This window comes from Mandrillus leucophaeus, unplaced genomic scaffold (assembly GCF_000951045.1).
Source record: "Mandrillus leucophaeus isolate KB7577 unplaced genomic scaffold, Mleu.le_1.0 Scaffold204, whole genome shotgun sequence".
NCBI classification, from domain to species: Eukaryota; Metazoa; Chordata; class Mammalia; order Primates; family Cercopithecidae; genus Mandrillus; species Mandrillus leucophaeus.
In genome coordinates this window covers 1,286,041-1,304,698 of record NW_012102077.1, presented here as the reverse complement: position 1 = coordinate 1,304,698, position 18,658 = coordinate 1,286,041, and the positions used below count along the sequence as shown (strand labels likewise).

At 41.9% G+C, this 18,658-nt stretch overlaps 1 protein-coding gene across 1 annotated transcript in view; it reads left to right on the top strand.

Annotated features, from left to right (window-relative positions):
* Positions 1–4,392: 4,392 nt before the first annotated feature.
* Positions 4,393–18,658, top strand: part of ASAH1 (N-acylsphingosine amidohydrolase (acid ceramidase) 1) — a 32,093-nt gene continuing 17,827 nt past the window's right edge. Inside the window, exons 1-4 of the mRNA XM_011979635.1 lie at positions 4,393–4,515; positions 13,573–13,619; positions 15,900–15,920; positions 17,793–17,883. Of these exons, the coding sequence (XP_011835025.1) occupies positions 4,438–4,515; positions 13,573–13,619; positions 15,900–15,920; positions 17,793–17,883 (237 nt within the window). The 5' untranslated portion in view covers positions 4,393–4,437. The remainder of the gene's footprint in view (positions 4,516–13,572; positions 13,620–15,899; positions 15,921–17,792; positions 17,884–18,658) is intronic.

Sequence of the window (18,658 nt, the reverse complement as noted above, 5' to 3'; positions counted from 1 at the left end):
ACTATGTTCACCTGTTTGCAGTAATCCACAGATAAGTCTTAGTGCATTTATTTTACAAAGTACTTTTTCGAACATCAGATGCTTTTATTTCCAAACCTTTTTTCACCTTTCAATAAGTTGTTGAGGGAAAGGCTTACACAGACACATTCTTTAGAATTGGAAAAGTGAGGCCAGGCACAGTGGCTCACAGCTATAATCCCAGCACTTCGGGAAGACAAGGCAGGAGGACTGATTGAGGTCAGGATTTAGAGACCAGCCTGGGCAACACAGTGAGAACCATCTCATTAAAAAAGAAAAGTATCAGAAAAGCAAGAATAGCCTCATTTTCACAATGTGGGAAGAAATTTATATGAAAATTTATCTGAGTCATTAAAATTCTCCTTAAGTGATAATTTTTTAGAAGTACGCTATGGCTAGAGTTGCCAGATATAATGCCGTATATCACGCAATAAATTTGCAAAACATGATCTAAAATTTAAATTTGTCCTACATTTGTACTTGCTAAATCTGGCAGCCTTAATTATTATGCAACTATAACCCAACACAAACAGTAATGTCTCCCCTACTTTAGAGTCCTTTGCCCGAAATTTAGCAAATCCATAAGTTTGAGTACAGTACAAGCCTGGTAATCCAGTGTGTTTGGGACAGGTCAGTGGAACTCAGAACTGATACATATATACATACATGTTTATCACCTTCAGTGTCTATTAGATATAAATCATCTTTTTATGTAAAAGACACTACTGGTTTGAGGATAGACTTGTCTAGGAATATTTTGTCCTCTTGTTGACAGCACCACTATACATCCCAATGTAACATTTCTACAAAGGGAGGATCTCTTAACCAGGCATACTTACATTTGCTAGTTAGAAAATCATTCTGAGCAGTTTTAACTCCCTTCAATTGAATGGTGTATTACATTATATGAGCTATCTGGGGACCAGATATAATGACAGTCATACAGAACCACTTTTATTCAACATATGTAAAATGTGATAACATTTTAAATAAGCGATCTGCTTAATGAACCTTGATTGATATGAAGGGGAAGTGTCATTCTTTACGTCACTCCTGAAACACTTTTCTATCCAAAGGTTGGTTTGAGTCAGTATTGGCATCATACAAGCACTTACTATAAAAAAAGTTTATTAGTGGCAATGTGATAGAATTTATTCCCGATATCTGATGTTATAAACGTTAGGGTCCCTGAAATATGCAGGATCCTTGTATGTAACTGGCATAAACCCCGTAAAGAGATAATTAAAGTTCTTGACAAAGCATAATAAGCACAATTTCAGCTAGCTCAATTCAGTTGTTGAGGTACTCTTACCCATTATTTGAGCTCTCTTAATTACTTTTGTGATTTCTTTGTTTCTTCCCACAAAGACCTGTAAAATAAAAAGCTTCCTTATTCATAAAAAAGTCAATAAAGTTAAAAAAATGTTTCTCAAACTGAAACATTATTTCCATATCTCTTGACCTTTTAGTACACATTTTTGTATATTCAGTTTTACTAAATCAAGTCAAACCTGTTCCAAGTAATGTGGTGTTATATGCGATAGGCTTCATTTAGGGTGGGGTGGCTAGGTTGCAATGCTTTTAAATCAAGGCTCCACCTCAGGAACCTAGGAATGTTAGGTGGGAGATTAGGAAGTCCACGGCTTGCCAAGAACTTCAGCTATTCCATAAACAATCTGATTACATATCCTGACTCTTGCACGCTAAACAGGTTATCCAAGTCTTAAACTTGATGCTTCTTTGCAGTATTGAGCCACCCTTTCCATGGACACAATCATGCATTTGTACATTTAAATACCATTTTCTATGAACAGATCAGTATGCCAAAAACCACTGCAAAGTCTCCTACACACACCTTGCCTTGACTTTCTGTACATTTCTAGTATTAAAGAATGGTGTAGGCAAAAAAAAAACATACATGTGTAAGAAAAAAAAGACATGCCGGGCGCGGTGGCTCACACGTGTAATCCCCACATTTTGGGAGGCCGAGGCGGGCGTATCATGAGGTCAGAGGATTGGGACCGTCCTGGCTAACACAGTGAAACCAATCTCTACTAAAAATACAAAAAAATTAGCCAGGCATGGTGGTGGGCGCCTGTAGTCCCAGCTACTCGGGAGGCAGGAGAATGGCGTGAACCTAGGGGGCAGAGCTTGCAGTAAGCCGAGATCATGCCACTGCACTCCAGCCTGGGCGACAAAGTGAGACTCCGTCTCAAAAAAGAGACATGCATAAAATGGTTTAATTTTAGGGAAGTAGATTTACATTTTATCTGAAAAGAATATCAGTATATAATAGGCCTTTGAAAGTTAGATGCATAGTTCTACGAAAGTGGTGCCTAAGAATAGTATGTCAATCGACAAATTTTTTCCATAAAGAAACTGATTTTGCTAGACTACCTAATCACCAATTAACATCCTCTTGCACGGAAAAAATATGCTTGGTGACATGTTTAAATCACGCTTAAGAGTACTGAAGAGGAATGATCTTCAAATCAAATAGCTATTTGATTTAGTAATAACAACTAAAAGATGGGAATCCTCTTCTTGGCACACTTATTTTAAGCTCCAAGGTAATTCAATAGATTCAACATTTAACACGTGTATTCAACATTACACAATTTTTTTCTGGAGTGAAATGGCTCTGAATGCCTTACAGAATTTGCCCTGCTCTCCTTAACTCTCTTACTTGATCTATTAATACTTCTTTCTTCTTTTCCCCTTGTTCCTTCTGTGCCAGACCCACACACGTCTGCTGTAATTGAACATGCCAGGCACATTCTCCCTTTTAAGCCTTTTAACAGCTGCTGTCTCTGCCTAGAATACTCTTTCTTGGGCACACACAAAACTAGCTTCCTGGCCTCCCTCAAACTTCTGCTCAAACCTCACCTCCTTAATCATGTCTATCTGTCCCTCTTATTTAAAACTGTGACTCTACCACTTCTGATCTCCACATTTGATGCTCCTGGCCCCCCCTTTTTCTCTACAGCATTTATCACTAACATCCCAAGTAATTTTCTTACCTATTATGTTTATTGCCCATTTCTCACCTAGAATATAAGCCTCAGGGTGGAAGAACTTGGTCTTTTTGTTGTTCACTGCTTATCCCCAGAGTCAGGAGACATGCTTGGCACATTGTAGGTCCGCAGTAAATATTTTTTGAATTAATAACGAATATTTCTACCATCTGCTAGCTTACTGTTCATGCAGGAACTCAAGTGTGTTTTAAGCATGTGGTATGTTTCAAAAGTTAAACTTCCTCCTTAAGGAGAACACTGTCATCTACTCCCCCTTTAAAAAAAAAATAGGAAAAAAAGTAAAACAAAACATCACCTTCTCATTTCCCCACCTCCAACAAAAAGATTGTTGAGTTTTCTGAAGAAATAATACAAATGGATAATGGAGATTTCGGTAGCGTGCTGAGCTTCATCAAAGCACTAAAACAATGCTGCTTGAGACTTCAGAGGCTCAACCAGGAAGTGCAACCCAGAGGGCAGGATTTCCTGCAGGACTTTGAAATCCAATCCGGTCACCTACCCGCGCGACTGCGTCCACGGACGGCACGAAAGCCAAGCGAGTCTCCCTGCCGAGCTACTCGCTTCGGCGTCCTCCCAGACTGAGCTTTGCCCCGCCCAGCTGAGTCCTTCGCCAGTTAGGAGGAAACGCAGCCGCTTAATGAACGGCAGAGTTTGGCTGGGAGATAAGGCTCGTGGGTCCCACCTGGCCTCCTCCCCAAGTCTAAGCGCGCTTTTCACCGAGGCCTCAATTCTGGGATTTGGCAGCTCTGCTGTGAAAGCCCAAGTGGGTAACCAACAGCCTGGAGGACCCGAGTGGATTCGTTTCTCTCTTCCTCCTCGGCCACTCAACTGCTTCTTGTCCCTGACCCCGCGGTGGGGATGAATAACTCATTTCGGGCCCGCTTCCCTCAGAGGGCAAAGATGGGTCAGGGTGGGATGTTATATTGGTGTTGAGACTCTTTGGATCCGTTTGGTGGGTACCGAGGACACTTGAATACCCGAGACAGGTTGCACCCGCCTGCCGCAGGCGCCCGGGCGAAGCTGCGCGGGTGATGCTCCCGGCCCCACCCACGGGGCGGGGCTCCGGCTCGGTCCGACCAGTGCCCGCGGTGGGGGAGGGCGATGGATCAGGCCACGCGCCAGAGGCGAGCGCGACTCTTCTTCTGCTGCTCCCTTCCCAGCCTGGAAGGCGCCCTCTCTTTCTATGCCACCCTTTTCACGGCACTGAAAAGCTCCGTCCTCTCCCTCCAGTCCCGCCTCCTCCGAGTGCTCCCCCACTGCCTGGGATGGTGCGGTCCCAGGTCGCGGGTCACGCGGCGGAGGGGGGCGTGGCCTACCCCCGGCCCAGGCGGCTCTTCTGTTTGCCTCTGCTGGCGTCCGAGGAGTGGCGTTGGTCCCCGGAGCGATGCTGGGCCGGAGTCGCCTCGCCTTAGTCCTCCTGGCTGCCGCCGTCAGCTGTGCTGTCGCGCAGCACGCGCCGCCGGTGAGTGAGCTTGAGACGAGGCGCGGAGAGGGGCGTGCAGGTGCGGGCGCGGATGGAGGCGCAGGTGTGGCGGGGCGGGCGGGGACGACGAACACCTGGTGCTGGGCAGCGTCTTTTTGGGGGGTCTGTGGTTTCGTGCACAGGGATAGTGGTGCAAAGCGGGCTGGTGAACCCCGTCCTCGGTTGATTCGGTGCTACCTGGATAGAACTAGAACACCTTTAAAGGAAATCCTAATCTCTGCAGGATACCTGGAAGTGATTCGCATATTCGCAAATTTGAGTGAGTGTACTTGAATAACCAGTTCCAGGCCCTTGCATTTTGAACTGTTTAAATAAAATGTTCCGGTAGACCTGTGTGGGTTAATCAAGGACAGACTGCCTGATGGCCAGGTGCTTTCTTCCGAAGAAGTTCAGGAGCTCAGCTCAGGATACTGCAGGGCCCTGGGAAACGCTGAGTGGCCCCAAGCCTGGGCGGTGCTAGCAGCCCAGGGCATGCCCCAGAGGGCCCCCTGCGGCCTTTTGCACCCAAGTCATGGGATCGCCTGTCCCGTGGCTCTTTCCCAAGAGCAAGTCACAGGGCCACGGATTTCCTAACTGCAAGAGACAGTGAGGGACTAGCGTGACCCTTTTATTTTACAGAAGAGGAAGTAGACCTAGAGTGAGAAAATCTTTAGCCAGAGGTTACACTATTGTTTACTGAACATGCCTAACGCCCGAGTACTCTTGACGCTAGTACTCTTTCATAATTCATTTCTTTATAAAGCAGTCAGACTGCGTTTGTCTTTGCCAACAGACCGGATAAGTAGGAACCTGGCGCATCTGGCCTGAGGCTGAATATGAGATGGTCTTGAATAGCTTAGGTAGGTTATTGAAAGTGGAGGCAAGATGTACTTTCTCTTATACCTGTAAGGAGAAATTCTTTAAAATCATGTTGGGATATGACTTAGCCATTAAAACTGATATAATGTTTAGCAGATAAAAGTAGAATCCAGAATAGTATATACAGTTTTTCTTGTAATAGAAAAATGCACAGAACATATACGCGGACTCGATTGAAAGGCCGTAAAATAAAATTGCTCTACCGTGGGTAGGGAATTAATTTGCTTGAGGGTAGTTGGTATTACCGGAATTTTGAAAGAGTTTGATACTTTGCTGCTGTCAGGGCCCTTCATTCAAAGACCACCAGAAACACACTATGAGTTGAACAAATTGGGTTTAGTGTTCTTTGAGGCAAATAAGAACACACACCATGAGCGACGGTGGGTTATAGAAAAAAACCCATTACAGAATTTGAACTTTGGTTGCATGATTTGGGGTAAGACTAAGGAACCGGGCTTTGCTGTAGATAGAATGCTCTTAAACGAGTTGATGGGTGCAGCACACCAATATGGCACATGTATACATATGTAACAAACCTGCACGTTGTGCACATGTATCCTAGAACTTAAAGTATAATTAAAAAAAAAAAAAAAGAAAAGAAAGGGGCAATTCTATGACTAAGGAAGCAACAGCCATTCTACTTAGCAAGAGAAGGGGATGCTTGGTGTTTTGTGCGTTGCAGGTCACCTTGTTTTTGTCTGTGCTTAGACAAAATCCTCAAGTGGCATTGCTTTGTCTTTCTTTGTCACGTCTCAGAATAATCTTATCCGTGGTAGCTATCTGTGAATAGATTGTTTATGTCCAGGAGGAAAACAGAGCTTACCTGGCTGTGAGTGTCAGATGGGCTTGTAATAATATTGAGATATAGCTGTGGAACTCAGAGCAGTTTCAGGTGTTGGAGGCTGTTTTTTCTTCTTTCTCAATAGCTTTATTTATTCTAGCAAAAGTATTTTGATAGCTATTTTCAGAAGAAGAATCAACAACCTCTCAATGGATATAATAGTTCTTACCTAGAACAGCGATTATCAAAGTCTAGTCTGGCCACTGGTGTCAGTTTGGGAAGCTGTTTTCAATGAAATTACAAAAGTAAGAATGCAAAACTAAAATTATTAATTTAGAATGTTAATCTTTATTCTGATTGTATGGACTTCCAGTTTTCATTGTTACTAACATGTTCTTAAAAATCAGCTAACGGCAGAGGTAGATGTTGTGGGCATGGAATTTGTTTTGTTTTAACATCTCCATTTGACAGAATAAAAATTTGGACCCTCCTGTGCCAAGGCCTCATTAATTTTTTTTACTGGCCTGGAAAATCCTGGGGTCGATGGGCCAAAGGACCTTTAGAACCTTAGAGAAGTTCCGTGACTTCTTTCTCTGAGAAGCAGCAGCAGCAGTGTTTTGGTTGGAGTCGTTATATGATAAACTATCGCCTCGCGGTAGCAAAAGATATTTCAAAACTACTTTTGATAAATATGAATAATGAGAACTGGCTTTAAATTGGAAACAAGTCATTTGATTTGGAACATCTATAGGGATTTTTTTGTTTGTTTTTGAGACTTTTCACAATATTCATATGTTAAGGTCCTCCTGAGTTTTTCTTCATTATTGAATTTTTTAGGAGCCTATTAAGAGATGATGGTGAAGACAGTGGCACAAGAACTGTCTGGAGAGACAGCACCAGATGACATCATCCAGGGTTCTGTAGACTCTTACTAAGGATTCAGAAATTTATCCTAAAAAATGGGAGAATCTGGAACCAGCCAATGGGAGGCCATTAAATGGTTTTAGCCAAGATAACATTTTCACTTTAAAAAGATGAGTCTGGATTGGAGGGCAGCAAGGGTAGATGTGAGGAGACTGGTCCAGAAAAGAAACAGGGTGCATTGAAGGATGGTGGCACCAGGGGTGAGGGAGAGAAGTAGATGTTCTAGAAAAAAATCAGGAGGGCAAATGAGCAGAAGGAAGGATTGGGTGAGGATGACGGAGTGAGGTGTCAGCGTGACCTGCACATTACCAAAGTGCTTCACTGGGCGAATGGTGGCATCAGTGCCAGGGAACATGGGGAGGGGAAAACTTGGGGGCTAAAGAATCGGGATCATTTTCATTTGGGGTATGTGTTAAATTTCAGGTGGCAGAGAAACATTCAGCAGGCCGTACTGGCCTTCAGAAGAGAGACACTGAGAGTCATTGGCATAATGATATTATTTGAAGCCCTTGGAGCAGATGAACTCACCTAGAAAGAGAATTAGAGAAAGAGAAGAAAAGAGAACTAGGCAAAGGCTAAGTAACTTGCACATGTATGTGTCAGGAAGAGGAGAAATTGCCAAAGTTAAAACAGGGCAGGCTGGGCACGGTGGCTCATGCCTGTAATCCCAGCACTTTGGGAGGCCAAGGCGGGTGGATCACCTGAGGTCAGGAGTTTGAGACTAGCCTGCCCAACATGGGGAAACCCCATCTCTACTAAAAATACAAAAATTAGCTGGGCATAGTGGCTCAGGCCTGTAGTCCCAGCTACTCAGGAGGCTGAGGTGGGAGAATTGCTTGAACCTGGAAGGCAGAGGTTGCAGTGAGCCAAGCCTGGGCAATGAGGGAAACTTCCTCACACGCGCACACACACACACACACACACACACACACACACACAGCAAAACAAAACAGAAGAGTAAGTGGGACAGGAAGTTCAGGGAAGAGACTAGGATGGGTTAACTATGTTGAATATTATTGAGATGTCAACAGTATTATGATACTAGGCAACTGGAGGTCATTGGTCACCTTGGCCAGAGCAGTGTTGGGGGCAGAAAATAGCTTGCAGTAGGCTGAGGGTGATCGGCAGGAAAGGAACTAGAGGGGAGAGATGGCTGCTCTCAGTAATAAGTCTGACCCACTTCTTTTATTTTTATTTTTATTTTTTATTATTTATTTATTTATTTATTTTATTTATTTATTTTTTGAGACGGAGTCTTGCTCTGTCACCCAGGCTGGAGTGCAGTGGCCAGATCTCAGCTCAATGCAAGCTCCGCTTCCCGAGTTCACGCCATTCTCCTGCCTCAGCCTCCGGAGTAGCTAGGACTACAGGCGTCCGCCACCACGCCCGGCTAGTTTTTTGTATTTTTTTTAGTGGAGACGGAGTTTCACTGTGTTAGCCAGGATGGTCTCGATCTCGTGACCTCGTGATCCGCCCGTCTTGGCCTCCCAAAGTGCTGGGATTACAGGCTTGAGCCACCGCGCCCGGCCCTGACCCACTTCTTAAGATGTGTGGAGATGAAACATAATGGCTTAGTAATTAATTGCCAAAGTAAACTTATTTTTATGCATCAACTTCTCATATGAGTTAACAGCATATGTCAACATTGTTGACATTGGCTATTGAATCAGCTTTAGCAATGATTTTCACACCGTTGCCAGAAATCTCATAGACCGCATCTGGCCAAGGAATTTATTGTGCTTCATCTGCTTTTCCCTGCTTCTCCCAAAGAAGGAACACACAGGTGTAATCCATTCACTTTATTCAACAAATACTGCTTGCCTACTATGTGCCTGACTCCTACATGCTGGGAATGCGTCCGCCAATGAGATAGATGAGGTCCTTCCTCTCATGGAGGGTTTATTCACATTCCTTTGGCTTAAATATCAGTAGCGTAATAGGATGCCATTGCATCAAAGCCCAGAAGACAAGTGAAAACATTGACAAGCTCATGTGACTTGTTATACACATAAGAAACCTTCCTCTTCGCATTCAGTGTTTCTGCTGAGTTGTACATAAGAGGACATTATAGGAAAAACTTATCTGGAAAATAGTTGTTGATGAATTCAAGAATTGAATGAAAAATTGTCTTGCGAGAGTCGTTTGGCTTCTGATGGGTATGAAAACTGACGAGGCATATAATTTTAGATTATCTTTCATTGTCTCTTTCTGAGTATTTGAATAAGACAAGCACACAAGGGCTTTCTGGACTTTTAAAGTTCATTGTTAGACGCATACATTTCATTGAGGGTCTCCTAATTCTGTAGGGCTCAAATATTTTAAGGAGCTGTACAAGTTATGTCATTTTTTAAGGGTCTGGAGCATTCATTGAGACCTTAATGAAATACTATTGTCTTTATATTTTTGTGTTTTTTAGAACGTTACGTTTAGTAGCTCTGTAATTAGTTTCTCTTAATGAATGGGGAGGACAAAGAGGCTTAAGTTTCTATCAAATAACCAGAAAAATTAGAGAATTTGCTGACCCAAGCAGTCTTTTAAAAACACTTTCCAGAGGGTTTTTTTTTTTTTTTTGAGACAGAGTCTCGCTGTGTCACCCAGGCTGGAGTGTGGTGGTGCTATCTTGTCTCACTGCAACCTCCACCTTCTGGGTTCAAGGGATTCTCCTACCTCAGCCTCCCGAGTACCTAGGATTACAGGCACATGCCACCACACCCCGCTAATTTTTGCATTTTTAGTGGTGACAAGGTTTCGCCATGTTGGCCAGGCTGGCCTTGAACTCCTGACCTCAGGTGATCCACCCACCTCAGCCTCCCAAAGTGCTGGAATTACAGGCATGAGCCACCGCGCCTGGCCCAGAGAGCTTCACATGCATGGAAACATCAGATTTTTACCACTTCTCTCCACTCTGAGGAGACAACTAGGGGGCAGGGAGAAAGGTAGGGAAGGGGAGGGAGAGAGAGGGAAAGAGAAAGAGAGGGACTAGGGGGAGAGGGTTAGAGAGAATTAATTCTAAGTTGGATTTTGTTTCCTGTGATAGGGTGTAACATAGTATACCATCCCGACCACATAATCTCTGTTCATGTCATCTGTTTCTAATATTTATGTATCATCTATTTAAATTTCTACTTACCTCAATAGCGTTGTCTGTTATCAAAAGTGTGTATAAAGTTGGGGATAGTAAGAAACTTTAAATAACATTAAATAAGTTCATTATAATTCTGTTTTAGGGCCACTCATGGGTTTTGAAGCTGTGTCTCCCTATAGAATTCTTTTTTGAGGGTGAAGAAGTAGCTCTTTTTTCCACCCTACCCCTAAAACTAACCTTTTTGCATAAATGACTTAGGCGTTCATGCTATGTGAGTCCCTGAAATACTGTAGTCTCATAGCTGCTGATGTTCTTATTTTCTCTCACATTTATCCCGTTTTCTTGCCATCAGATTCTATGCCGATTTCATGTTTGTTTATTGCAACCAAGAGTCGTTATCAACCTCAGACTCCCACATATATTGTTGCTAGCTTGCTCTTTAGCTGTTACTTCTGGGGCAGGTCACATTCTCTTCTAATCCTTGACAGAGCATTTTCAACTTGGCTCACAGTTGTCTAGTAAGGAATGTGCCTGTAATTTGATGTTTATTTTGGCTTTGGAACCCAGGGTGTGCAAAATTTAATTATTAGGGAGGGATAGGAGTCATTACGTTTCACTTAATTTGCCGAGTTGATTCTAGTGGTCATCAGAAGCCCTGAACTAAGTGCAGATTATTCTGTTAGGAATTAAATTGAGGCATTGGTTTTATTATCTCTGTGGGAAGCTGTTTGATAGAGCAGGGGAAGCCATTGACTCTGATTCTGTCACCAGCTGTGTAACTTTCTGCATGTCACTAATGGAGCAGGGTCGTATGTCCACAATGTGATCATAAAATTAAGCACTTGGGTTAAGTACGCATCACAGTATTCCCAACTCATAGGAAAACAATGGTCAGATACACGAGAAAATACAGAGTGGAGTATCTCATCACAACAGAATTTATTTACAAATTTTACAAAGTAAAATTAAGCTGCAACCCAAATAAGTCTCTAAGTAGCTCATTTATTAGCAAAATAAGGAAAGCCATTTACCGATGGTGGGTTAAGTAAATTGTATTCGATTGTAGCAGCAGAAGTATTGTGTCCAGGGAAAGTGAAATTATTTTACATGTCATTAAATGAGAACCCTTGTCCTGGACTTCGGGAGCAACATCAATATCAATTGAAGAACAAAACATGTGATTTCGAATGATTTTTCTTGACTCTCAACGTACCGATAACTGATCAGTTGTTGATATTTATTAGATGATCAGTGCCAAGTTTGAAGTGACTGAAGAGTTAGCCTCTGAATCATCTGTGTAAAACAACTATAGGCGAGGATGTTTTCAAAGAAGTTGAGAAAATAGCGATTCAGTATAACCTGAAATGGAATCTGCCAAGATATATACAAATTGACGATGGTAATATTTGTGAGTAGAAAATGCTGAGTTGAGTAAATTCACAAAACTTGGGAACATGCAAGGTGTTTAAAGCTTATGATTATTTATTACAGGATTCCTTTTCAGGTACTTTATGGAAAGTATTGGAATCTCACATGTGTTATTGAACCAGCAGTGTAAACCATGAGCTTCATTTGCTCTTGTGGATATAACCATCATCATTTCTGTGAATTTTTGTCAGTAAAATAGAGGCCGGATATCCTGAAGTCTCTAGTGACAGAGCCATTAGATGGCTTGGTAGCTATGAAGTTTTGCAGTCTTCGAGTTCACAGTTGAGACTGAAGTTTTTCTAAACAAGAACTGCCCCCAGCCACTATTGTTGAACATGAACGGCTTTGGAAATTAGCTTTTGCTACAGACTTGATATTGTTTCTTAATGAATTCAAGCCAAAATTATAAGACAAAGCCACACATATATGAGAAACTTATACTGTGGGAAGGCAAATTTGACAGCTAATGTTTGAATCACAGGTAATGTCAACCTACTGTATATATTCCCTTTGTTACCAAAGTTAAAACAAGATGCTAGACCCCCATTCTTACACGGCTTTGCAGCAGATACATTTTCTGAGCTCAAGCTACAGTTCCAAGAGTTTTCTTACCTACTCTATTTTATCTTATTTTGGATTTGTACTTTTTTAAAACAATTATTTTACTTTCACAGTACTAGTTCTCCAGAGGAAAGGAGATAAATACACTTGATACGTTGAATGAGTAACAAAAGAACCATAAAACTGTGTGGACTTTTTTGGATAAGTTTAGGAGAAGATTCTATTTTGCCACGAAGCTTGGACAACTCTCCCTAAAACAGTCTCGTTCATTCATTGTCTCAGGCAGTGATCTCAGTGTTGGGGGCTGTCCTCACCTCAAGGAGCACAGAGTCTGGTATTGATGAGGAACACGAACAAATGATTATAATGCAGTGTCATAAACGTGGTGATGTGCATGTGTACAAGTGCTGTGAGAGTATAAATGAGGGTATGACTATTTTTATATGGAAGATAGATGAGGTTTTCACAAGAAAGAAAATACTTGAACTGAATCTTGGAAGTTAGAACCAGCAGTAAGGAAAAGGCATTCTAGCAAGAGGGAATAGCACAGGCACAGGCTTGGAAGGGTAAGAGATCATAGGAAGTGCTTGCATAAATACTAAGGGGAGTGTCAGGAGATGAGGCTGGGATGGTAAGTCACGGAAAGATGATGAAGGGCCCTGTGCTGTGTGCCCTGAAAATCTGGTTTGGGAGGCAAATCCCAGGACAGGTTGCAATACACATGGCTGGTAAGTTCAGATAACACATCCTATCAGGTCATTTACTTTTAGTGCTAAGTCAGCCTCTCTAACATAAACATTTTCCATCTGCTTTGTTACATTTGTTTGTTACTCAATATATTTGCAATATTAGAGCCAAATTATAACACTAGCACTTTCGCAAATTGAATTGAAACTGAAAATCCACTTAATGGTGTAGGATTTTACAAGTTTTCTTGGAAGGAAAAGACTTCTTTTAAGAGGCATTGAAGCCGGGCGCAGTGGCTCACGCCTGTAATCCCAGCACTTTGGGAGGCTGAGGTGGGCGGATCACGAGGTCAGGAGATCGAGACCATCCTGGCGAACACGGTGAAACCCCATCTCTACTGAAAATACAAAAAAATTAGCTGGGCGTGGTGGCGGGCGCCTGTAGTCCCAGTTTCTAGAGAGGCTGAGGCAGGAGAATGGTGTGAACCCGGGAGGTGACGGAGCTTGCAGTGAGCGGAGATCGCACCACTGCACTCCAGCCTGGGCAACAGAGCGAGACTCCCTCTCAAACAAAAAAAAAAGAGGCATTGAAATGGTGTAAAAGAGCAAAATCAGACTTGATTTTGTCTTCACAGATTAACTACTTTTGAAATTGCTTATTCCATTAGCAAGCATTTGTTATTTTCTGAAACTTAATTTTCTTTGCTTTTTAGTGGACAGAAGACTGCAGAAAATCAACCTATCCTCCTTCAGGACCAACGTGAGTAAACATCAGATGATGAAAACTCCCTTTGACCTTTGTGAAGTTTTTCCTCTATGTAATAATTGCTCATAAACTAATGGTAGTGAATAAAATCTTAAGTCATGTTTTCCATTCTGAGACAGAGGTTTGTTTCTCAGGTTTGTGTATTATGCATTTGGCTGAGATCTTGGACAAATATGAAAATATCTTCCGATTCAAATGCCCATTCCTAGCCTATCACAATCAGCGGAAAGAAAAACATTTTCAGCCAGGCGTGGTGGCTCAGGCGTGTAATCACAGCACTTTGGGAGGCTGAGGCGGGTGGATCACGAGGTCAGGAGATCGAGACCATCCTGGCTAACGGTGAAACCCCGTGTCTACTAAAAATAAAAAAATTATCCGGGCGTGGTGACGGGTGCCTGTAGTCCCAGCTACTCGGGAGGCTGAGGCAGGAGAATGGCGTGAACCCGGGAGGTGGAGCTTGCAGTGAGCGGAGATCGCGCCACTGCACTCCTGCCTAGGTGACAGAGCGAGACTCCATCTCCAAAAAAAGAAAAAAAGGATTTTCATTCTCCACTAAATTCTTCTGTCTACCACGAAGTGTTTTTCTCATCTTTGACAAATATAAGGGCTGTATTTGAAATAACCTGTGATCCTCTGTGGTGCCTGGATTATAAACCACCAAATTATTTTAGAACAAAAAAGCGTAGGACCCCATATGTGATACGTTCTCAAAATAAAGCTTGGCACAACAGAGCTATCGAGGACAGAACAGGATTGGAACACCTAAGAGGAGGACCGGTGTCATGATTCACTGTGTTTAACATTAATATTTTTACTCTAGATTTTGGTCTTTCCAAATCCTCAGTGTTTAAATGGGCCTGTGAGAAAGCCATAATAACAGCTTGCAGACCCAGAGGCTACAGAATAGAGAAAAGAAGGAACAAGTATAGGGGATGGTGATTTTACTCTCCTACACTGCCCTCTCGCTGAAAGTAGCCTGCTGGTTGTAGGGGAAAACAGTACCACTGTGTCAGGTGATATCAAGATGACGTTCTCAGTTTCTGCAACATTCCAAATTATATATGTTGTACTGCTGTTGTCTAAAGGATGTATTCTAAATAGCCTCTGTCCCAGATAGCGTGAAACTGTAATAAGCTAAATTATTTTGACTTACTCGCCTTTATGTAGAAAGAGGCCAGTATTTGGCAGGACGTAATTTAGAGGTAACCCGTTTGGATGGTGTTCGGGGCCCGTGTTCATTCCAGCTCTTTCTTCAATGGCCTGCTCTCTGAAAGTCTTTCCTTTCTGTCATCACTGGCATCCTTCTGGCCTTCAGTGACATGTTTGCCTTACCAATTGATTGTGTGTCTCAGCTGGTCTCACTGGCCCGATTCATTGAACATTTAATGAGGTGCCTTCCATGTTTAAGGCCGTTTCTACTCTCTTTTAGGTGCACTTTACATGTGTCTGTAAATTGAATGCCCTGTAATTGGAAACCATAAACCTTTGTTGATTGGGCATTTTACTGATTCCTTATTGCCATGTGCGTGTGAGTGTGTGTCTCCATATGCACATACGTACCTACACATATACATACATATATACCCCTGAACACATACACATGTACACGTAGACATAACGTGTGTTTCTTTCCTTGTCTTCATTTTTCTGCTAAGTTACTTTTTACCACACCAGCCTGCTTTCCTACACAAAAAGCCTCAGCTTTGCTCTCATCCTTCTCCTCTCTGAACTCTTATCAATGGATCTTAGATCTAGGAGATAAGTGTGGTATTTATATACCTCTGAATGACAAACAGTCGTCCTGTCCTGTGAGATCATCCTTTTCAATTAAGCGCATAGATTTGAGCAGCATCCATGGGCAAATATGAGGAAAGAAAAAGATAACCTGTTTGGCCAGCATGGCTAGTCAAACCAATGCTGGAGATAAAGGAACTGATAGCCAGATCGCCCCTGAATCCATCTGAGTCGCATTCAGCATTTCTTTCCCACTGCTCAGCGGGTGGCTAGCACCTGCTTTCTTATTTGTAAATGTGTGTGTTGTGTCACTTGGAGTAGTTTCCATGCGACCCGGGTAGCCATGTGGGTTCAGGCGATGTTACTGATGTTATAAATCGCATGGACATTGCAAACACTAAGTCTTGAAAATGATGAAATGATATTTCTTGTTTGCAGTGAAGTAGGAAAATACACTGTGATAACTACCGTTGATTGAATGCCAGTGCTGCTAAGTGTTTTTTGTTTTGTTTTGGGGTTTTTTTTGCATTTTTCATGTAGTGTCTTCACTGCTGTTATAAGGTGGATACTCTTTTATTCTTATGGGGAATTTGAGGCGCACAAGTTAAATACTGAAATGTTTTCGAAAACTGTTTAACGAGAGGTAAAATGTGCGATTATGACTAAGCTTTAGCTATTAAAATAATTTTGTTTATTAGATTAACCAGTTCTCTCAAATTCTAATTAGCGCAGGTTTGATGGTAGAGAGGTCTGTGGGGTCTTATCCCCACTTCATTGTAATCCCTTCATTGTCTGTCCGTTGTGTTGCGTTCATCCCTCTTCATCGCCTCTGGGATGATCCATGAGCCTACCCAAGACTCGGCTGAAAAAGGATCAGGATTTTATGGCAGATACAGAGGCATGATTTGGGATTGGTTGTGTGTTATGCGGTGAGGAGCAGCTGATTGGAGTTCATAGGGACGACGTGCATTGCTCCAACAGGCCGCTGAGTTATCTGTGCTACTAAACATAGAAATCTAAGTGCACACTTGAAGGGAGAGGGAAGGCTAGTAACACCTGCCCGTAATATGGATGGGGAACAATAATTACTTACTGAATGTGGGACAAAATTTTACATGCAAAATTATGGTCCATCCAAAATGGAATTAATTTGTCATGATGAAAAGCTTTTTTTCTGGAATATAAGTATTGTAGTATTTCATGTAGATATCAGCTCCTAGACAATGGGGAACTTGAAAATGCTTTGAGAAGAAGAAAATTCATTCACTGTGATTTTGTTTAAATGTACGTTTCCAAAATTGAGTATGCTTTTCTTTTGTCTAAATCACAACCTGGGTGTCTGCTAGTTAACAGTTTCGTAAAACCTCATACATGTACCAGGGCCCCCAGTTACACAGCATTGTTTAGAGAACAAAGTAATTATTTATGGCAGTGGAAATATAAATAGAACCACAGTTCATGACTTAGGTAATAGCCCATCTCCAACTATGGACGTAAATCTAGATAACATTTCTATTTAGGTGACTGGTGTCATTGTGGCACATACCAGAGTCACCCTACCCGTCTCAGGAGCAGATCAGTGGAACAGATGATGGTTATTTTTAGGCATAGGTTTATACTGATAAACCACGAAATGGCACACCCTTAAAAGCTATTTCAGTTTAGTAACAAGGGCCGGTAAATAATATTCCTATAGCAACAAAAATAGTTATAGAATTCATCCACCAGAGATACAGCCCAGCTCCCTTGATAAGTGAGTGGATGTTGCTATATCCTCAGAAATTGCTACTCGTAAGTTAAAGAGTAGGAAGCTGGAGAAAGGATATGACAGAATATGGCTCGGGCTTGGACTTTGTACAGAAAAATGAGAAGAGAAGAGGTATATAATAGGGAAGATGAGGATGGCTGACAGAATCATGAAGGTTCTTGAAGCTGGTCATGGGAAGATAATACATGTTGCTACTCTGGGGCTTAGAAGGTGATGATCTTCCTGAAGCCAACACTGGAGACAATGGTTTGGCAATGGTGTTACACTCACTGAGAGAATTCTGAAACTGGAAATCAATTGGAGAATTGTCCAGAGCCTAGACTAAATCTTTGCAGATATTTAGGAGAAAAAAAATGGGAGGTATTTCCCATCAGTGATAATTAGGTTAGAGCTCTTAAGCCATAGTTGATTTTTTCATAGAAAACCAATTCACATGAACCTTCCCTACTAGATCATTCTATTCCAAGATTTCTGTGACCACTTATGATTGTGTGCTCAACCTAGAAGCACTAGGTAGAGAATGAACTGTCTTTCCAAATTTTGGTTTGGGTAATCAAATTGGACACTGTCGTTAAGACTATGCCTCTCATATATCCTTATAGATGTTATCTAACCCTCTCAAAAAACCCTTTCATCGTTTCAAGATGATACACCTCTCATTACAGGTACAGAGGTCCAGCTCCATGGTACACCATAAATCTTGATTTACCACCCTACAAAAGATGGCATGAATTGATGGTTGACAAGGCACCAATGGTATGCTATGATGCTTAAATCTTTTATTTATTTTTTATTTTACTTATTTTATTTATTTATTTATTTATTTGAGACAGAGTCTCTCTCTGTCACCCAGGCTGGAGTGCAGTGGCACGATCTCAGCTCACCGCAACCTCCGCCTCTTGGGTTCAAGCAAGTCCCCCACCTCAGCTTCCCGAATAGCTGGAATTTACAGGCACCTGCCACCATGCTGGCTAATTTTTGTATTTTTAGTAGAGACAAGATTTTGCCATGTTGTCCAGGCTGATCTCGAACTCCTGACCTCAAGTGATCCTCCCGCCTTGGCCTGCCAAAGTGCTGGGATTATAGGCATGAGCTACCATGCCTGGCCGTATTTTTTATTTTATTTATTTATTTTCCCTCCAAGCACTGTGAAGATTGAGTATGAAATCTTTTATTTCTAACTTTATTAAATATTATTGTATTTTTAAAAGAACACTTCATGAAATTACCCACAGAATAGTTTAAAATTGTGCTTTTGATACCTTTCTGCCATATACAATAAATGACAGTAGAGGAAAAGAAGTCATTCCTCTGCAGCCTTTGTTCTGTTTTATAAACTTTATCTTGGTTTCTTTCCCTTTATGTCATCTCCCTTCATGTAAATCATTAAGAATCAAATTCACTTTAAAGATAAAATTAGACTTACTGTATTAATATATTAATTGAGGCCAGGCATGGTCGCTCATGCCTGTAATCAATCCCAGTACTTTGGGAGGCTGAGGAAGGCAGATCACCTGAGGTCAGAAGTTCA